At 42.1% G+C, this 22,574-nt stretch overlaps 1 protein-coding gene across 1 annotated transcript in view; it reads right to left on the reverse strand.

Annotated features, from left to right (window-relative positions):
• Positions 1-22,574, reverse strand: part of dchs1b (dachsous cadherin-related 1b) — an 87,797-nt gene that overhangs the window by 7,736 nt on the left and 57,487 nt on the right. The window contains exons 5-20 of the mRNA XM_023281254.3: positions 14,713-14,901; positions 12,871-13,102; positions 11,747-11,983; positions 9,928-10,983; positions 9,495-9,682; positions 8,929-9,025; positions 8,653-8,810; positions 6,207-6,647; positions 5,441-5,736; positions 5,146-5,261; positions 2,646-2,885; positions 1,933-2,058; positions 1,603-1,812; positions 848-1,104; positions 544-750; positions 21-417 (exon numbers count right to left, since the gene is read on the reverse strand). Coding sequence (XP_023137022.2) covers positions 21-417; positions 544-750; positions 848-1,104; positions 1,603-1,812; positions 1,933-2,058; positions 2,646-2,885; positions 5,146-5,261; positions 5,441-5,736; positions 6,207-6,647; positions 8,653-8,810; positions 8,929-9,025; positions 9,495-9,682; positions 9,928-10,983; positions 11,747-11,983; positions 12,871-13,102; positions 14,713-14,901 — 4,447 coding nt within the window. The remainder of the gene's footprint in view (positions 1-20; positions 418-543; positions 751-847; positions 1,105-1,602; positions 1,813-1,932; positions 2,059-2,645; positions 2,886-5,145; positions 5,262-5,440; positions 5,737-6,206; positions 6,648-8,652; positions 8,811-8,928; positions 9,026-9,494; positions 9,683-9,927; positions 10,984-11,746; positions 11,984-12,870; positions 13,103-14,712; positions 14,902-22,574) is intronic.

Below are 22,574 nucleotides of genomic sequence, written 5' to 3' on the forward strand. Positions count from 1 at the left end.
TCCTGACAAAATTGTCTAACCTTTTGCAGCATTCTCCTGTATGCTGACGTCTCTAGCATTCCTAGAGAAACGGATGCCGCTGTACTCCACCTCCTTCACATAAATCACCACCACCCCCTGTGCAGACTGAGCTGGGCTGCCTTGGTCCATGGCCTCCACTATCAGGGTCCTCTGAGCCTGGGTCAAATCTCCAAGTGGCTCTGTGGCCTGGATCTCCCCAGTGAGGGAGTTGATGCTGAAGCCCTTCACTGGGGCAGCGAAACGATAAAACACTGAACCATTGGCTCCAAAGTCCTTGTCTTCAGCCTTCATGGTGGCTAAAACCCGCTGTGAACGCCTGCTGGACACTTCGATGACCAACGGATCTTGAATGAAGAAGGGAATGTTGTCGTTCACGTCGAGGATGGTGACTGTCACCTATAAAGTAAAGGTCATTTGGGTCACATGGAAAAGTGCTGAACATTAAAAATTTAAAAAACAATGTGCTTCTCAATCCAGTTCAATTGTTTAACTAAACATTTTGATACCTAAGCCATCATTTACCTGAGCAGAGGAGTTCCTGGGTGCAGCAGGAGAAAGATCGACAGCAAACACCTGGAAGCTGTATGATGCAGATTTTTCACGATCCAGAGGAGCTGATGTGGTGATCCGACCAGTGGTCTCCTCCACGTTGAACGCTCCATGTGCCTCTCGACTGAGGAAATACAGAACCTTCCCATTCAGACCATCATCAGGATCCACTGCTGACACCTGAAAATTAGACAAAAACAGAAGAAATGAAAATGTCAATGAGATGTTACATAAAGGAGTGAATTTGGAATCTCCGATCATCTTAATTGCTACTTGCCTCCAGAACTTGAGAGCCCTCTGGAGCATCTTCTGACACTTCCACCAAGTAGCTATTTTTGCTGAAGGCAGGGCTGTTATCGTTGACATCCATCACCTTGACTTCCACTGTGACAGCAGCGCTCAGAGCAGGGCTGCCTCGGTCGGTGGCCACCACCTCCAGAGTATATTCTGCTTTTGTCTCCCTGTCAAGCCCACGCGAGGTAGACAGAGCTCCTGTGGTGACATGGAGCTGGAAATCTCCATCAGGGTCCCCCGCTAGATGGAAAGAGATGGGGGGAAAAATTCAGGCATTTTCTGTGAGTTAAGTCTTGAAAGAAGAAAAAGGGCAAAATCTGTACAAAGTCTGAATGTGATCCAGAGAGGCAGATGGACAATATCAAGAGCAAGTTTACTGTAACTGTGCAGATCTTGCTTTTGATATGGAAGGAACGGAGTGTCGTCCAAACACTGCAAGTAGCCCAACTCCACTAGCTAAGACTAAATCCCATATGCTGTCACTACAACTTTAGATATCAACAAAAATGTCCAAGGTGTCAAGTGTCAACATGTCAACAATCTCTAAATTTAAACTTCACCGTGTCAGCCTGAAAAACAACAAAAATGACAAAAGTTCAATGTTTTTCCCACGATATTGTTAATTTCACAGTAGACACGCCCTGAAAATGCAATTACTGCAATTGTGGTGGATTTAATCACCCTTTAAATCTAATCCAAATAAAATACTTGGATTGGACACACAGCGCTGATTCTCACCAGTGATTCTGTACTCCAGCTCTCCACCAGGACCTGAGTCAGGGTCTGTGGCCTTCAGGAAGCAAAGCTCCACAGGGGTCTGGTTCTCCGGCACCTCGAGTTCATACCGTGGCTTTGCAAAGACCGGAGCATTGTCGTTCACATCCCGCACCTCCACACGGACTACGGCTTTAGCAAAGTTAGGAGGCAGCCCTCCATCCCTGGCATACACTGGTGACAGATGGAAAGTGTTAAGCTGAAGACGGCTGAATCTCATACAAAGGTCTAAGCTGATACACTCAAGTGTGCGATTTAATACATAACATTACAAGTAAATGTATATTCTAGTACCAGTGAGTGTGTAGTGATCCTGCAGCTCTGTGTCCAGCTCCTTTGTGGTGGTGATGACTCCTGTGACAGGGTTGATGATGAAGCCTTCCTCTGTCACACCTCCATATGTTATTTGGCCATTAGATCCTGCATTGGAACGACAGTAAAAATAAAAGGTAAGTTACATCATGAAACTGCTGGAAGATAAATAAAGCAAAGGGGCTACATTAAATGTAACAAGGCAGTGTTATTAATGAGCACAAAAGTGCATTGTGTGGTAGCACATCCTAATGAAGGCTCCAGAAATATTGGTCTCCGGATGATGACTGTAACCACACGTTTTCATTAGCATGTGCTTTTGGTTTGGTTTAAAGAGATTTGGTTTCTCAAAACCATTTATGTCTCTCTGTTGTTTAGTTCTATGGCCTTCTGCCCTGCTCTACCATAGTACTCATTCTTCCTGCACTGGAAATCTCAATTTTGTCCAACATTTTTCTGTTTTGGCATCCTTCCTTAGAACAGATATTACATTTATATTTTGTGGCATTATCAAGAAGACAAACTGTGCTAAATGTGTGCACTATTTGCTAACATAAAAAGAGTGTTTTTTCAAGCTAAGGGTATATCTCCACAGACTCTCTTGAGTTCTTGTGATACCAATATTCTGTCCCCATTTTCTGCTCACTGATTGTACTATTTCCTATATATTCAAATAATAAAAGATTTTAACAAACCTTGGTCCCGGTCAGTGGCTGTTACTGTCAACACCGTTGTTCCCGGTCCCTGGTTTTCCATCACCTGGGTCTCAAACTCTGCTCGCTGGAACACTGGAGCTTCATCATTCACATCAATCACCTGCACACACAGCACCTGAGAGGTGGAAAGCTGAGGAATCCCATGATCCTCTGCTACAATGGTGAGATTGAATACGTCTTGCTCCTCCCGGTCTAAAGCTTTCAGGATAGAGAGAGAACCTATAACAGAGAAACAAAAAAATCAGTGAGCAGAGATTAAGAACTTTAGAAAACTTTTCAGATTACTTCACTTAAAAAGTCGATTTTGATTTAATTACTGTGGGTACACGTTTTTTCGTGTGTGTTTTTTTTGAACACATAATTCTCTGTACCTGAGAGAGGTAGTGTTTGTATGCTTCGAGGACTAGTAAAAACAAAAACCTTTACAGCTGTGCTTTATGAGATTTTCCACAGTGACCACAGTTGCTTCATACCAGTTCAACTTTGCCACATTGAACATGCATTCGAAGTTGATTTGTATACTACAGCGCTGTATCAGTTAACACATAGCAAAGCAGGAAAACACACACAGAAGCCACACTACTGTGACGAACTACGTAGCTGCCGACTCAGATCAACCCATGACCTGAGCTTCAATTTTAGTTTTTCCCTTCGCTAAGGTATCTGTCTGACTTTAAATCTGCAAGACATTAGCTGCTATGTGTGTCTTATGTAAATCACCCCAGTTCACATGGAGTCTGTGAATCAGGTCTCTACTGCTCAGACAGACTTTAGTTACTCTCCTACCTTTTATGTATACATCCCACAGTCCTGTCATCGCCCTGACAACGGGGAGGGTCAGCCAGAGTGAGAGGAAATATGAAATGTGTGTGTGCTTTTCACAGCAGTGTATAAGTTGGCTGGTATGCAGTGGCTAGTAGACGTGGGTTAATTTATAAATGCCACAGCATGCTGCCAAACATACATCATGCGTTGCCTGTTTTGTGAAGCTGATTCTGTGAGGTCTTTTCAGCTAAAAGCGGACAGATGCAAAACATTTGCTGCACTATTTCATCGTCTCCTTGAGCCAGTGTGGTTTTACTGATATGACTCCAACTGTAAGATAAATGTGTTGTTGTGTTTTATCATTACATGCCATACCGGATAGCAGGAAAATGTGCACAAGTCAGTTCAGCCATAAAAACACTAACTAGGATGAGAGCAGCTGAAATGGTGCCCCAAACAAGCAGATATAGAATACATTAGGCAAGGAATGAAATGAAAATCCACTTTTGAAACTGCTTGAGAATGAATGAAAGAATTTATATGAATTCTCCTTCAAGTTGTTCATAAAAGTAGCAGTAAAGCTACAGTAATGTGAAATAACAGAAAGCTGGCAGACCAGATATTCAATTTATATGCTGTAATCAGTGTCTAATGACACCTCCCACATTAGTCAGGCAGTTTTGAAAATGTCTTCACAATACATGTTAATCTGCTATTACAGTCAATATTAGCCACAAGCTTAACACTACACAGTGTCAGAAACAAACCAGAAATGAAATCCACCTCGCTTAATGCGCCAGACGCTTGACAGCAATGACGAAAAGACTTTCTTCCATCTGGAAGCTGCATTAAGTGTCTGTCTTATGGTTCTTAATCCCATCCTAGCTGGAGCTGAGCACGCCTACACCGCCCAGCTCCAAAGATGGAGAGATTACACATCAAGATATATAAGATATCAGGGGCCGATCGTGTCCCTAGCCCAAATAAAGATCGGTTCCCATGAACAAATCCATCAAGAGAAGAACACCAAAGCGTTATTCAAGTGAAATATGGCTCCAAGGCATTGAAAGATCTTCTAGTAAAGATGGTTATGAGGGTTATGAGTGTTTAAGCAGTTGGAGACCCTGTAGACGCAGCACTTTAGAACATAATTATGATCTTGTGGAAAGTTTTGCTCATCCAGGCGGCTTCTCTGGGTGGGATGCTGATTATCCATCAATCACAAGATCCCACAGAAAAAGGCCACATAGCAGTTCTGCTGTGTTAAATCATTCAAAGCAGAACTGTAAACACAAGAAATTATACACTGAACTGTACACTAATTATCCCTTAATTGAGTGTAAACTGTAAATTTATGAGGAATTCCCTGTCTCATGATATATCATTTTAACATTTTTAGATGTTATGTTTCCCCCTAGTTTGCATGTTCTCCCTGTGCATGCGTGGGTTTTCTCCGGGTACTCCGGCTTCCTCCCACAGTCCAAAAATATGCTGAGGTTAATTGATTATTCTAAATTGCCCATAGGTGTGAATGTGAGAGTGATTGTTTGTCTCTATATGTAGTCCTGCAACAGACTGGCGACCTGTCCAGGGTGTCCTCTGCCTTCGCCTGAGTCAGCTGGGATAGACTCCAGCACCCCCCGCGACCCTAGTGAGGAATAAGCGCTGTATCGGTAATGGATGGATGGATGTTTCCCCCTTGAACTGAGCTTACCAGTGTTGGGGTTCAGACTGAAGCGACCAGCGCTGTTGCCGGCCTGGATTCTGTATGATACTCGGCCATTTTCTCCTTCATCTTCATCTCGAGCCATCACGTACAAAATCACAAATCTGTCAATAAAGGCACAAACAAAATGTTATATGCGGACAAAAAAAAAATGACAGCAATTTGGAGCAACGAAAGCAAATGAACTTGATTATATTTTGGGATGTTTCTCTTCTTTGTGGTCTGGATCATGACTGAGACGCACCTGAAGGTGTCAAAAACAGAGTTCTGATGTGACTCTCACCCTACAGGTTGATCCTCCATGACGCTGACCGCAGACGGAGAGCTGAAAACTGGAGCGTTGTCATTTTCATCGGTCACAAATACCCGAGCGGTCACCGAACCCCAGCGCCTCTGAGAAGGATCCACCGCCTGGTCTGTGGCTCGCACCACAAGGTAGAGGGAAGGGGTGGACTCGCGATCTAACTTCTGCCCCAGGGTCAGGACCCCAGTGGAGGGGTCGAGGGTCAGCAGGTCAGGGGAGTCAGGCCAGTGGTGCTCGATGGAGTAATGTAGCTCACTGTTAGGTCCACTGCCATCCTATAAAAAAAGAAAAGAGATGGATTTGTCAGGGATTGGTCAATTGATGCCTTCAATTCTGGTGCATATTAAATTATTTTGCTAAAATGCTAAATGATTATTTGTCTCCTAAATCCATTTAAAATGCATTTTGAAGAATTATGATAATCATCTCACCTTTGTTTTATCTTTTATTTAGCAAGCAAAAAATCAAACATTTTAAGGTTTGCGGTTCGTAATGGGATGCTTAGCTTGTTTCTGTTAGATATCATTGTAAATTGAATATATAACTGATCAATCTGAAGATGTCACAATGGGGTTTCCTCAATTTTCTTGCATTGTATGGCAGAATAGTATAATAAGAGATAAAAAGAAATATGTTGCAGGACTAGGCTAGCTGAAAATACAACTGACTCATACAAAGACAACAAGTATCAGTCACTGGTTCATATTATAACTCTACTAGACTGGAAAATAATTTAATTTCTCACCTGATCTACAGCCTGGAACGTAAATATGGAAGCCCCTGGCTCGATGTTCTCTGGGACCACAATGGTAACAGGGTCCTCTGTGAACTGAGGGGCATGGTCATTGCTGTCCTGCACGTCGATATCCAGCTTCACCAGGTGGCTGCTTGGAAATGCCTGGGAGAAGTCAGACACCTCGATGTGCAGCGTGTACCTCGATCCCTTCTCATAGTCCAGCTCACGTACCAGGTACACGTCGCCCTTTAAACGGTCCACCATGAACGTCCCATCCCGATCTGTCCCTCCCACTACCAGGTAGGTCACCTGGCCTTCCAGTACAGCAGAGTCATGATGGTCAGACGGGTGGACGGAACCAATTATGGACCCTGGAGGAGCTCCTTCCACTGTGTTCAGGGTCATAGAGAGAACATTGTGCTTGGGGGCAGACCTGGAGGAACTGAGGACCTGAAAGTAAAGAATTCAAGCGTCAAATAGATTAATTTTCTGAGTATTTGTTGTAGCTTTCTTCACTTAATAATGGTAATTCAGATCACAATCACGTTACAATTCTTTTCTTTCATCATCCGTGGATCTGTGCCATAACAGAGTGCAACAAACTGCAGAAACGAAAAAATGTATTATTTCAATTAAACATGTGCTAGTGCTGTACTTTGTGCGTTACTCTTTTGATATTCTGCAGACAGTACAGATTTTATTGCTCCCACCCCGACCCATCCCTGCACACAGCCTTGGGTTGTAGTCTGTTTCTGTTTTGTTACTACTATAATAAGCCTCACAGGCATTCTCATTGTGCATGAAGGCATTATATGAAATCCTTCCAGTAAATATGTTGACACTGCGGCATTCTGGCTTCAACATGAGAGTCAGGGTTTCTGACCTGTGACAAAATAATGAAGGGTGTGATTGTGTGGAAAACTGTAAATATTCCAGTTCAAACAATCCAGAGCAATAAGCAACTGCCATATGCTACGGTTGGGTCTAATAGGAAACAAATACACGCCAGAGGGGCTTTGACACTTTGAACCGCCTCAGGGGTTTGATACTGTTCTGGGACAGATCAAAGAGCTTTGAAGACACCAAACATAGGCAGATTTTAACAAGTTCTGGTTTCATCATCAAAAAATCCAGATAACACACCATGTCTCACTGTTGAGCCCAAGATCTGTTGCAACAAATTGCATTTTTCTTTATTGAACATGAATGACAAGGACAAAAGAAATGATGTAGATAAATCCGACCCTATGTTTAGATATTTGCAGCAAAAATGTTCAACAAACCACCTGTCAGGAGGCCACCTTTTAATGACACCTTTTGACTGTGTGTTTTTTAAACATAGAAAATAGAATGATGTTCTAGTTTTTCCTTTGCAATCTTCCAACAAGCAATAATTGAATGCTTTAAGCTGCAGATGTTAACCACAGGTGAAGAAACTCTTGATTTATTTGCTCAGGTATCATTTTTAGCTACCATGCAGTACTATCACCTGTATTGTGTTGCACGTTTTTGTTTTCTTTTTTGCCAATGACTTTCCTATATAATGTAGCTATGTGTACTGTAGTACTTGTGGTGTACAACAATATCCCCTGCATCTGATTTTACCTACAGCTACGTGAAACGGTATCTCAAAATCATTATCTGGAAATGTTACCTCATGCAAGTGTTTGAATCTGTCATTACAGTGAGTGTGTCTGTACTGTATGTACCGCCGCCTGCTACTGTATAGTGGTGGATTCCCTTTCTCTCTCTGTGATTTGATGCAGCTGGCTCTCATCAAATCTCATCTGGGAGCATTTGATTCCAAGGTGCCTGTTTCCCCTCTGTCTAATCTCAGTGTCACACAAGCAGCACGCAGGCAAAATCTAAGGCAAGCACTCCAACCGTAATTAGCATCCTTTTCCTCTCTGAAATCACATCACACAAAAAGCACTGAGCTCAGAGCTCCACAGTCAAAGCAAACCGCCACCCTTCTCTGGCTAAATGCCGCAGTGGCAGACATTTTTTCCTGCCGCCGAATTCCTGATAGTGTGTGTTGATATGCAGGACTGACCTCCGGCACAAAGTTCAGAGCAGCACCCTCCTACAGCTCAGGGTTTCTCAAACGGGCTTTGGTTACCACACTCACCTTTGGATCAGGAAACACACACTAAACTGGATAGATGATTTTGTTTATAAAGGCACAGTTTCAGTTTCTCTACTTCTCATATTTACCTCCTTTTTCAGTTCCTTTGACAGTTATGCTATTCACTTTGTGCACAGATTGAAGAGATTACTTCCAGTAAGTAATGCAAAAGCACTGAGGTAATGTGTGTATGAGGCAGTGTCAGGTTTGCTCACCGGACTGGCCTTTGTTTCCAACCGCCCGGTGTTTTAGAAACATTTTAGATGCAAAAGTGTTTGTCGTGCGGCTGGAATATGGATGAGGATGTAAAAATGCACATATTAGGTTTACCTGTATCCGTAGCTGGCAGGTGGAGCTGAGGCCTGGCGTGCCGTGGTCAGCAGCAGTCACAGCGAAGGCGTACTCGGCTCGCTCTGCCCATCTCAGAGGGGAAGCGGTTCTAATCTCGCCGTTGGTTGGGTTGAGGGAGAAACGCTCTGCTCTCGAGCCTTAAGAGGATGAAAATAGATCAACTCAAGGTCAAGACTGGACGATGAAACAAAGTCACTGAAACAAATGAAGGCAAACCTGTAAATATGCAGATGTAAGATTATTTAAGTTGCTCACCAGATAGAGAGTAGAAGATGGTGCCATTCTCTCCCTCATCTGGGTCTTTGGCCACCACTGTCCCTAAAACTGTCCCAGATGGAAGACTCTCCATCACCTAAAAAGAAGAATTATTATTCACATTAATGTCTTTTCCCACACTAAGCAAGCACACAATGTGTTCTTTATTCCTGTTCCTTATCTTTATTTCCTTTCCAACACTATAACTTTTCTGATATAAAGGAATAAATGGCTATTGTTGCCCATAAGTCATTTTATTATACTAAACACCCTTCAAAAATGAAACATGACTTTAAAAATTGTTATCATATTTAAATTATTAATCAAACAAATCACACAGTATATGAAATTGTTTGGTAATAAAGGCAATGAAATATGTTGCTGCTGAAATCCTAGCTGTAATAGCAATTTGCTGTGATAGCATCTCTCTCCGTAGGTTAACAAAACATGCACAAAGTCACACTGAAACCTGCAAAAACATCTATTCATTTTTATATACAATGTTTATCTCAGAAATCAGCTTCATCTCCTGCTGCCTGATCCATCAATTCTTGTTCCATTCTCACCTGAAGAAGCATCTCCCTGTCGGGCCTGGCATGAGTGAAACTAGGAGCATTGTCGTTTTCGTCCAGCACGGTGATATGAGCGGTACCGGTGGCGCTGCGAGGAGGCGTTCCCCCGTCCTGTACCACCACAACAACCTGATAGCTGGACTGCTGCTCTCTGTCCAGGGCAAGGCGGGTGCTGATCTCACCTAGAGCCAAAAAAAAAAAAAAAAAAAGGAGGACAAATGAAAGCAAAGGAAGTTAGTGAGTAATTACCATGTTGCTTTAATTTACAAAGAGCAAATCATTAATTTCTCCAGGGAAATTATGCCGGTATTATTGCTACTTATGAAGTAACTACATTTTCATCCAATGTAACACAATTACAATAAACTGCTTCAAGTGTACCATTAAATTAAAATTGAGTAGCTAAGTTTGGAATTAGGGTGTTCACCTGTCTGGGAGTTGATCTGAAAGTGCCTGTCAGTGTGCAGCAGCCTGTAGGTGAGTCGAGCATTTAGTCCTGCGTCTCTGTCCGTCGCAGACACCCTGCCAAAGCCTGTCCCTGCCAGCAGATTCTCCCTGACAGCCAGGAACACCCTCTCCTGGCTCAGTCGTGGCGAATTGTCATTCTCGTCAGTTACCGTGACCCTTACGGTAGCGCTGCCAGTTCTCCCTATCCCTCCTGGGCCTGACGTGGCCAGGACGGTTAGCAGGTACATGTCTTTGACCTCTCTGTCCAGAGAACTCCGTACAAAAAGCCAGCCACTATCTGGCATGATTCCAAAACCAGCAGCATCACCGTCAGGCCTGAGGCGGTACGAAATAGAGGCAGAGGATGAGGAGGAGCTCCCACCATTCCCAGAAGACTCTCTGTTGAGCGCCCGCACCTGGAGGAAACGTGTGTTGAGAGGGGTGTTTTCTCTGAGCTCCACGCGATATGTCAGGGTGTCAAAATTGGGACCTTGTGCGTCTTGGGCTTGGATGTGGACCACAAGGGTGAAGGTGGAGCTAAGCTGAGGTGCTCCACCATCCTTGGCGACCACCTGAAGATCGTACCGTGGGACAGTTTCATATGACAAACTCCCAATCAGACGTACCTCCCCGCTGCCCCGGTCCACACCAAACGTCCTCTGGCCACTGCTGCCTGCTGCCCCAGCAGAGACAAGATCGAAGCTGAGCTGACCGTTATGACCAGAGTCTTTGTCGGTGGCCTGAATACGGTAGATGACAGTCCCCATTTTGGTGATCTCAGGCAAAAGCAGGGATTCTGACGAGGAGGGGAGAAAGGTAGGGGCATTGTCATTGATGTCTGAAATGGTTATGCGAACGCGACTAGTTCCATACGCTGGTGGAGAGCCGGAGCGTGCCTGGATCTCCAGGTCGAGACTGGAGCAGGTCTCATGGTCCAGAGGTAGAGCAGTGCGAATGGTTCCAGAGGCACTGTCCACTGTGAAGTAACCATCAGGGTCCCCAGAAGAGATGGAGTAAAAGATTCCCTTAGAGAAACCTGAATGGTACACAGAGAGAGAATGCAAAAGTCAGAGAGGGAAAGGGTGGGACAACGGACAGTAACAAGGGATTAGGGCTGCAAAATGTCAAAGAATAGTGAAGAAAGCAATAATCCTCATGAGCCAAGGTTGACGTCTCCAGAAAGCTTTCAACTTGCAATGATATAAAACAGAGAGAAACAGCAAACAGTTAGTTTTCAGCTAAATTCCCCACCACTAAAAGTGACTGAAAGAGCATACATGTATTACATATTACAAAAAAATGGAATAACAGATTCATGTAAACTTTTAGGAGACAGGGATGTGGTCTGTTTACTTCAGCTCATTTCTCATCTAAGTGTTAATGAAGCACTGGATTCACCCAGTGGTAAAGGTCTTAATTCAAAAGACTTGTCCATTAACGCAGACAGCAGTAAGTGTGCATCTGTCCACTACACCACTCCACTCAGAATTACAGCCTCATTCAAACCCTTTTCTCCATCATTAACAGTGCAGAAAATTAAAAGTCTGGCCACAGTGCAAAAAAAATCATCAGCAGCGCTCAAGCTGTGTGATGGATGTGAGTTCTTAATGGAGTGTGTGCTCTTATTGCTTGCATATTTGTAAGGCATCATGTACTCTCCATTCCATTAGTGCATTTCTGTCCTTATGCTTCTCAGAAAGATGGAAGCAGGCATGCAAGTGTTAAAAACAAACCTGAAAAATGCAGAACAAACATAGAAAATATGCAAATGGAAGAAGCCAGAGTACAGACAACCTTACCTGTCTTGGTAGCAGCACGGACCACTCCCACTGCTGTCCCCCTGAGAACGTCCTCAGACACGGTGAAAAAATACTGAGCCTGTTCGAACACCGGAGACGCCACCGAGCCTCCCACCACGCTAACATTCACTCTGGCGTTGACTGGTGCCGTCAGACCTCCACCATCCTCGGCCGATATGACCATGGAGATTATGGTGTTGGCTTTGCCGTGGAGCGAGCGGGAGAGAGAAATCACACCTGCAAAGGAATGCAAAGGAAAAAAAGATAAATAGAGAAGACAAGCTACTCTACATTCTTTGGTTTGAACGTAAATTCACAGTAACACAGCATGCAAGCAGAATGCAGTAACTAGAGAAACAGCAAAGTTGATGAGGAAAGATGTAAAGTTGAAGGCTTATACTCAAACTGTGCTAATCTTTTTTTTTTCTTCATTTCTGATATTTTTGGATTCTTTTTTTTTTTTATCACCGTCACAGACCTTACAGAAAAGATACAAAAAAAAAACTCAACTAGATACTGCACTTTATGTTCAGATCAGCTCATGATTGCAGTAAAAACACAGACTCTGCAAACTGCTTGTTCATTACATTAGTTGTGAGACATTTACATTAAAATTGTGATTTAAAGTATGCTTAACCACTGGAAACAACATTAATTCCACTACAGTCAGAAGCTATTACTTTTTTGCTTATTTCTTATTATTTATGCTGCATAACAAACTCATTTGCAGTATCATAGCAGAGCATCAAAATTGCTTTTTCAGCGTCCTGGAACAAAAATGTGTAGACTGGGCTTAACATATTAGACAGCTCAATCACCAGATATCCTCAACTAATTGACTGCACTCAGGGCCATTTAGTTTTTTACAGTTCATATCACAAAAAAATGACATAATCTCATGATATATTTGTATGATAGGGTGATAATTACATCTAAAAAAAGAGACTGCAGTCGTGGCTTAACTTTGACCAAATGTGTAGCTAATGCTGCTGCATTTTGGCTTTGGAGGGCAAAATAGTTCATTTAATCATTAAAATACATGTTGCCATCTATGGCATATACACATAATTGCATCACATTCTTTTCATGCTATATTAATGTGCTGCACACACACAAACACATACCTGTGTCCTTGTTGAGGGTGAAAAAAGTGGAGCCTCCTCCAGGCACTGTGCGGTAGGTCACCCTGCCGTTTTCTCCGGCGTCTGGGTCATTGGCTGTTACCTTGACGACAGAGGTACCTGGGGCACTATGGGTACTGAGACTGACTGTGTACAGGACTGGGTAGAATGTGGGTCGATTGTCATTAATGTCCACCACAGAGACCCTCACACGAGCTACTGAGCTCAGACCACCCTGTAAAATAAAACGTTTTACAAACAAAAGTTTGATTTAGGCTTTATTGAAGATTTTGTGCAATGGCAGAGCAGACACAAAAGCTTCAATGACATAAAAGACCATTGTTGACTAATACATCTAGATGAATGGATGCTACATTAAAATAATAGCTGCCTTAGTTGTCGTGGCTGTCCCCCGAGGTCAAGAATGATCTGTTCCATTGATCTATTTACGGGCTCCCGAGTGGCTTATGAGTGTAATGCACAATATACCCCCGAGGACAACTTTCAATTTGTTTTCTATTCCTTGCTGAAAAATGACAGTCCAGGACTTCCTTGATATTAAACTGTGACAAAAGATTTATGTCACACTGTAAAGATGAGCGGCTATAAAGGAAGACAAAAAGACAAGTTCTCTGTTGAATATCCCAGAAATATGGAGCCAATCAGCCCGTGTATGCATTTGTCAGTGAAGAGAAGGGTTTGCACTCATTACACTGCATCTGCGGGTTTTGTTTTATGAGACCATTAAAAACAGACACAGTCGAGACAAAGGGGAACAGACACCAGCTGGAATGAGCTGGGAATGTGTGGGGAACATGACCACTACGATGACTAATAATAACACATCTAGAAGAACGGTTGTGTATCTATTTCTTTTGGTAAACTAACTATGCACAAGAGAATGCACGGTTTATTGCACCTTATTTAGAGTTTCAATTTGTTTTTAACTACATCCGTTGTGATTAATTGATACTCTAAATGTGTATGAGACTACTGGGATGATTCTAGAACAAAGAATGTGCAAATCTGGTCAAGTAGCATCGTATTTAACTTAAATGGAACCATCCTGTAGTAAAAGCTATTTAAATAGACTGTATAACTTGATCTGTTTTCCTACTTCTGTACCTTGCATTCCCTGTTTTCCCCTGATTGCTTTGCCATGCTGTTGAGGTTCCCCTTGATTTTTGAAGACACTAGGTAAGGAACAGGATGCTGTCTTCTTAAAACATGTCCTGAATGTCAGTTTGATCAGATTTATCTGAGTGCAGCTGTACACATCATTAATTCGATTTCAGTGTGCAGCTATGATCAGAAGGAATATTACATATGCAGCAGGCAACGTGTTTGGTCACGAAGCAGCGCAAGTATTCCTCCTATAGCTACAGAACAAGTGTTTTGACTTTAGTCGATCTCAACTTTTTGATATCCCTCAGAAGTTTATGTCAAATATAATTAATTAGGCTTTAATTGCAAAAGAAGATGAAAAGCATAAAGAAGTAGTTTAATATCTAAGCAGCCTGGCTCTCTTTAAAAGTTACAAAACTCATTAAGCAGAACCTCGAAAGCTCAGTAACACTTTATACAGTATGTCAATTGTTTAATCCATGCAAAACTCTAAATGTTTTCAGGCTTTTTGCTAAGCTAAGCTGGACTGATGGTGTTTCATATTCATTATACAGACATATAGTGGTATTGATTTTCATGCAGCTCCACAAGAAAGTATGTTTATTTCCCAAAACCTCAAACTAATCCTTTAAAGCATTTGCTCAATACCATTTAGAAGTTATAGAGATTAGAACTATGAATCACTATGTCTTTTATGGATTTGGGTAAATGTATTCTTACTCCATCTGTTGCGGTGACAGTCAGGTCAAACTTTTCCAATCCCTCATCCCTGTCCAAAGCTGTGCTGGTGCAAAGCTGTCCAGTCTCCTTGTCTATGGTGAAGCGGGTCGGCGCTGTGCTTCCAGAGGCTGAACCCAGGGTGTAGGCTATCGCTCCAAAGGAACCACGGTCCTCATCTGTGGCCGACACCTGAGGGAAAACAGACATGAGTAAAGTCAGCATAGACGCTCCAGCGATGCCAAACAGCCCGTGAGACATGCGGATTTCAAAAAGCACCACACCATAACACCCAGCAGGTCCCCCCATCTGCATGAAAGAAACCCTACAAGTGTCAGGATTATTATATACGAGCTAAGGGGCTTTCTGTTTTCACAATAATGTCCCATAATACATACACCTCATAGCTCCATACATCTGTTCTGGTCCAAATATCACACACCATAGCACTACTTGTTATGATTTCCAGAGTACTATAAAAATGAGCATCTGTGAGAGTAATTCACTTTTATAAACCGCAGATATGTGGTATGTTTAAAAAAAAAAAAAAAAAAAAAAGAAAAAGACAGATCTCCCCTATGGTGTGTTTGAAAAACTGGCAAAGGGACCGGTGGTGCTTGGTAACCATGGATACAGAGGGAGGAAGCTGACAGGTAACCTTTAGAGAAGAGAAGAGAAGAGAAGAGAAGAGAAGAGAAGAGAAGAGAAGAGAAGAGAAGAGAAGAGAAGAGAAGAGAAGAGAAGAGAAGAGAAGAGAAGAGAAGAGAAGAGAAGAGAAGAGAAGAGAAGAGAAGAGAGAAGAGAAGAGAAGAGAAGAGAAGAGAAGAGAAGAGAAGAGAAGAGAAGAGAAGAGAAGAGAAGCGTTGACAGAGGTTTCGTCTCAGGTTCAGAGGTCAACAGAGGCACTTTAATGGATGTTGGAAGGTCAAGTGGCACAAACTGGTTTTCAACTGACATTTAAATATGATACAGACTGACACACACATCACAATGGGGGAGCCCCTTAAACTCACACCTCAGACATTAATCCTTACTCCATTTTCCTCCTACAAAGGATGGTCTTGACCCAACCTTTGACCCGTTTGGTCTCATTAACCTAACATCCTTCTTTCCGCTAGACAAATACAAAAACACTCCTACACAAATATACATTGTACGTTCTGACAAAATCTATTAAAACACCCAGAAATCCCATAATACAACAAAGATTTCCTCGCAAAACACAAAAGGGAAATGTCCTGTGTGCTCTGGGGTCCTGCCTCTGACTGAAGTTTTACACTGGTCCATAACATTGTTTGGTGGCGTTTATGGTGCTTGTTAAAAGCAGCATTCTTGCTCAGATGTTCGAGCCTTGAAGGCAAGCCAAGATCCAGGAGGCCTGATGACATCTTTCACTCTCTGTCATACAGTCTCCTCTTATAAGTCTACAGGAAAGAGTCTGAACTTTGATTTTCTAGAAACTCACTGCAACAGAAGACACTGTTGCTTTGGAGTACTGAAAGCATGTATAAGACACAACGCAATACAAAGATGATTGGAGACACAGCTTTATTTCTGTAAATAACATAATGAGAATATAGCCCTCAGGAGTTAAGCAGTAATATTTTGGGAACTAGCTTGAGCAGTTCTGTGTAAGTAAGCAGAGAGCATTGTGGCAGTTTCACTAGTAATGGGTCACCATGACAAAGTCTTCCGTGACATTTAATGGCCTCTGATCAGAGCTTACTTATTTAAGACAAGTCAGGATCAACTAGATCAGCATTCCTTTTTTCCAATGCTAATTATAAATGATATGAAAGAGCCACCTATAAGGCAATGACTAATAGGATGACAGCTGGTAATTTATTCTCAGACCCTTCACCATTGATGAAGACATCAAAATGTTTTTATCAATGGTGACTTCAATATTCTCCAGTAGTATCATTCTATAGTACAGAATGCTCTGCTTCTCTCTAGATCCATACACACTGGTGTTGTTTTCCAACTCAACTAAGTTCTTAAAAAGGGGTTAAAACAGAAAAAGGCAGAAGTAAAAGACACAATTATTATGTCTGTGCTTTTTGTTTAATGATTTCATTACACATCTGAATCCTACACTTGAACTTGCCCTGGCCCTGAACTCCACAGAGGAGAGGGCCAACATAACAGACATCCGCTCGGTAACGTCCTTCCTTTCATTCCACCAACACATGTCTTCAGCATTACCTTCCCTACTGGCTAAAGACAGACAGACACATATCCACCTTGACTCATATTGTTGCTCCTGTAGGAAAGTAAAACACGGGAATATTAGAGCAGCCCTGCTTCAGGGCTTTTAGTCGCTACATTACCATGGCCAGACAGTTGTGGTTTCAGAGGGGTCATACTGTACTTATTTCTTTGGTCAGAGTTTACACCTGGGGGTTTTAGATCATTGCCTGAGACTTCCTATAGAGTACAGTGTTGAGACTAACGCTATCTTTGGGATCTAGGCTCATGTCTGAGTGTTCATCGTATCTTCCTGGTTGTCTGTGATGGATTAGCCACCTGTGAAGATGAGAACTGGACGATTATGTACATGCTCTCACACACACAGACTCATGCATATATGATGACCCCATCCTTTTCACTAAATCTAATTAAAGAGATTTAAACACCCATGACCGCCCACCTGGTCTTGGGGTGACTTCATCGTCACCTCTATCTTTACCCCATAAAGCCTGTCCTCAACAAACACAAGGGAAAGGGTGTTCCACCCTGGATAAAACAGCAGAAGAGGCATGACTGTGTTTGTTAACGCTATGTGAAATAGAGGGGTTAGGCACAGTGTACATTAATACACTTGGAAACAATTATTTAAATGGAGTCTTGAACCACAAAGGTCTTGCATAGAGGCTGGGAACAAGAAGAACAGCAGGACATTGATTCTCCACACACTCTAAAATTTAAAAACCCCAAGCAGTATGGTACAGATTCTTCATGCTGGAAAAAAATATGCAAGACAAACACAGGTTGTAGTAGAAAAAGGGCTATGCAAGCACACTTTCATGGAAACCATGGGAGCTATAAAATAAAAGATATAGAGATTTGGGGTTTTCTGCTGTTACATACTGTGGTTATGTGGTTCCAGACTTGAAATGCTGACGTAGAACATAGAAAAAGTGCAAAGGAGCAAAACAAAGACAGATACAAAACTCCAAGGTTGGCGTACATAGAAATAGTGTCAATCCACATCAATCCTCCTGAAAAAACAGGAGCTTAGAAAGACTGGCTCCGTCATCAGTACATTTTTCTTCTGTCAATCCATTTGATGGCACAGCAACACTGTTCAGTTTACACTACACAGGCCAGCAGGTTGCACCAGAATAGATAAACTCCTCTTCCAATATGTAGCTGCATTCTGCACTTACAGCACTTGTCTCAGCTTAAAAATGCAGCACGGTTTTAAAGCCAATAAGGTAATCTAGTAAACACACAAACTCGACGTGTCTTCTTAAATCAAGAGATCTGGTAGGCTAGACTAGTTTTCTTGCCAAGGTGGAATTCCTCCCTCGCAGGAGCCTGCGCTCTGATCCATGACCAGCCAGCAAGTCTCGGCTCTGCACGACTATTCCTCACCGTACTCTCCAGAAGTATCATGCTGTGATAAACATACAACTACATAGCAACACAAATACACACACCACCCCATACCTTTCAACTTCTAAATCTCTCTTGCTGCTGAGTACAGTACATGTCTGCAGAGTTCTCGCCTCCATAACGTTTTTGCTTCTGCTGCCATATGAATCTTCCACATTTATACAGACTTTTGGTTGGGGGTCTATAGTGTCCATAACAGGGTGGTCTAGCTCTAACAGGGCCAGTTCTGTAACTTAAAGGTCAGCATTTTTTCTCCTTTTTTATGGGATGTTTTAAAGCCAGATACTGTGGTCAATGTCTCCTTTTACTTTGGACAATGCAGTATTTGCAGACATGGGCTGTAGTTAGGACAAAAAAAATGTCCTGCAGTTGATATTTTTACACTGAATGATAATGATGGTGGTTTTCCAAGCTGATTTTTATATTGGTTCAAAGTACAACTAGTGCCTGTTTTGAAGATGGTAAATGCCTGGACTTTGGTTCACTTTGGAAAGCGGCAAATGCAGCAATGCGAAATCTACACAATTTGCAGTTGATGCGAAACTGACAATGTGTTTTGTTTTGCCTTTTTTCTTAGGGAGCTCTGACATAGAAGACAGAAGTTTAGAGAAAATATCTGATAAACGAGGCAAAGAACTCACATATGACAGCACAAGTCCATCCCCAAAGACCCCTATGTTAAAATCCTCGACTTTACAGCAGACATGAACATGTTTACAGCCTGGTTTGAAAAGGGTTTTGGTCTCTATGGCTATTTCCCCATTTATGATAGCTGTACAGGGGGTGTTTTTTTTTTTTTTTTTTTTTACATAACTCGCCTATAAATTGTATTAAGGCTTGAAGTTATGCATAACTTAGTATGAGTCAGGTAATGCCAAGACGGTGAAAGATGGAGACACGACACTGAGGTTCGAATGGTTTGAATACCTTAGAAACTCATGGGTGATGTCACGGAGAGTTTGTCCATCTTTACATACAGTCAGTGAGTACAATCAAATACTACTGTGAAAAAAAAAAAATATCCATGCTCAGCTTGTAATAAAAATATTCTGAATCTGTGTATTCAAATAAAAAACATGCAGAGGACTATTTTATCAGTAAAGGAAATGTCAACCTGTTTCTTCAGCTTTTTGTATGACAACAATCAGGTTTATAACAGAGAAAACAAGGCTTGAAAGTGCCTGTCTTGCATGTTATATGAGGTATCAGCTGTGCAGTATTCTTTGAGAGTCTGATGTTATGTACTAGACTTTTGCAGCATTAAGCATTGGAAAAACCATCAAAACACAAACTGACTAAGCTTAAGCATCTGCCAAACATCTGAATTTGTAATACACAAAGCATAACTACTACTTTGATTTGCCTATCATGCAGTTTTTAGTACTGATTGACTGCTTTGTGTCTGTAAAAAAAACACAGCCTAAGTCTCACATAATACAAGTCACCCTATTGAGGACTACATGAAAAACAGTCGGGAAGAGCGTGCCGAGTATCAGATTTAGCCAGGACTCAGGCCTGCAGCTTTTTGTCCATAGAGAGCCATTCATCCCTGACTGGGACAGTAGAGGAGCGATCACTCACTGGAGCATTAGCAAAGATCCAGACCTCGTTATTCATTTGCCTCACTCCTCTCCACAAACCGCTCTTTCTTTGTCCCCCTAATTTTCCACTTAGCTTGTCTTTTCTGCCCCAACTGTCACCCTCATGCTCTTTCACACAGAGTGGATGTCTAACTAAATGTCCAGACCCACATCTCAAGCTTTCCTGTCTGCCACTCAACACACATCAACCAGGTTCACCTGTCAGTCTTTAGTCTTGATGCAGGAATGAGTTTTCTCTTTCCTGGAATGTCGTGCAGATTAACAGGTGGTTTAATTGCACCAGTGGGCCAAAACCTTCTCCTTTGTACTGCGCATATCATATCAAACTTCCAGCGGGACAGGCATTACATCAGCAGACATATTCCAGGTTTTATTTGCTTTTACTTCTACACTGAATTATATTTTTCCTCTTCTCACCCCTTTTCGTTTCTGTTCTCCTCTCTTTCATTGTGCTCATGGCTTCATCCCTTCTGCCATACTCTATCTCTGCTCTCTTTTCCACTCGTCTATTCTCATCTTCTCCAGATGTGGGTGCTGGTCCAAATGGATCCTGCTGTTCTCCGCAGTTTGTCTCTGTAAAACATCAGTTAGTGTCAGAAGGAGTCTGCACAGGGCTCCTCGGACACAGCTGCAGTTCTGCTGCGGCTCAGGACTTTTATAGTTTTTATGCATGAAAGAGAGGGAGAGAGAGTTTCTATAGGCTTTCATCAGTAAAACCTGTAAAACACAGAGAGTCGTCCTGATCTAATCTACTTCTTCCTTCTGACTGGTGCCAAGCCTGAATGCTTATAAAGCCATAATCATCTCTCAAGTCAAACAGGCCAAGAGGAAGCCTGATATTAATGGAAACTTGTCCGACTACATGTAGAATTAAAAGATGATTCCAGTTTATTACAACGTGGGTCTTACTTTGTAGTTGTGGCCATAATTTATACTGGTTACAATAACACTACCATTTGGTATTTATCTGATATATCCTCACTTGAATCATAATTTTAGTAAATTCAGACTCTGGGTTTTTTCTTTTGACAAATCCAAGAGTTTGTTAAAAAAAAAAAAACCTGGTTGATTGTTTACCATTGGTGCTCATACTTCTTTCCCCACATGACATACTTTAGGTGTGCCACTGCATCCCCGGATCTTAAAAATTACCACAAACCTATTATTGCTAATATAAATAATGACAAAAAAATAATAAAAATCATGCTGTAATAAACTTAAATTATTCTCTAAAGCAGCAGCAATGACCATAAATGAGCATTGTGGATCTAGAGCAATGCATTATTGTTGCATAATTGCACAAAGCTGGAGTTATTTACAACAAACTGAAATAGAAGCCTGGATTTAAAAGTAATAACTGGTGATGCGGTGCCGCATTGAGCTAAAGTGTTCATTTAACTTTGTTGCTCTTTTTCCACTGACGCATTCCTTCGCTCTCCAGTGAGCCGCATTCCTCATATTAGGCATTCTCAAGTCTCCAAATCAATTTCTGCCTCGCTATTGCCAATGAGCTGAGGCACTATGGGTACAATTAAGATATATGGCGGGTATGGAGGGAAGGGAGGGGAAGGTGGGAGAAGGAATGAAGAGGGGGGGAAATAGCTTGGCAAAGGAACAAAAGGCAGGGCTAATGATAACATGAGACCTTGAAATGGGAATGAGGAGGACCGAGGCTTCATCTCCCATTCTCGTTTAATCTCCATTCCTCCCTTGACCTCCCCTTTTCTTTTTCTGGTGTCTTGCCTCTTTTCTGTCCTCTCTCTCACTCGTTCTTTCAGCACCCTATTACGGCAAGTGCTTGTTGTCTTTCATGTGGAGTTCACGGCTGGAAATGATTAGGAACATCAAACCACCGAAGGGAAGAGAAAGGGAGGGAGGTGAAAGAGACGGAGCGGGAGAGATTGATTTCTATATTTGGAAGAAAGAATGTTAATATTATTAATGAACATAATAAGGGATGATGGTCGCTAAAAACTCTCATTGCCTTTATTTCTGTCCCCCTATACTTGTTTACACACTGCAAACACACACATACATCCACAGCTGAACGCATTTGTAGTTGTCCCATACTTAAAGTAAACTATACTGTGGCGTTACAGCTCCAGCTTGTGGAGTTTAACATGCAGACATGTGGTGTGTGTTAGGACGTTCATCTTCGGGGCTGCATCTCTTGTTAAAGGATACAAGGCACGATTCACCCATGTTAGTTTAACAACATGTTGTTGCTCCCTGTGCCTGCTTACGCTCCAAGCTGAGCAACAAACAAAAAAAGAAGCAGGAATCTGACACTCCTATGAGGCAACTGGCTCCTGCAGCTTCCTAGCACTAGGTAGAACAGTGATACAAGTGTGCATGTTGCTGTTGCTGCAGAAATGAAATCAAACATAACTAATGAATGGGGCCAGGGCAACGCTACAGTAGGATTCTGTTTTTTTCATGTTGTATTGAAGTCAGCATGAAAACAGATGACGTCGATAGCAAATCTGAATCAATGAGAATCAAGATCAGCACAAGTTTTGTGGTTTGGGTTCCCATGAAAAAGCATTAACTGCATGCATGCTCCAACACTGTCTCCCAAAAGTCTTCATGTTCCAATACAACTAAACTGCTTTCCCACTGATCTCTTGAAAGAAATGTATTTTCTCC

Source organism: Amphiprion ocellaris, chromosome 14, assembly GCF_022539595.1.
Source record: "Amphiprion ocellaris isolate individual 3 ecotype Okinawa chromosome 14, ASM2253959v1, whole genome shotgun sequence".
NCBI lineage: Eukaryota > Metazoa > Chordata > Actinopteri > Pomacentridae > Amphiprion > Amphiprion ocellaris.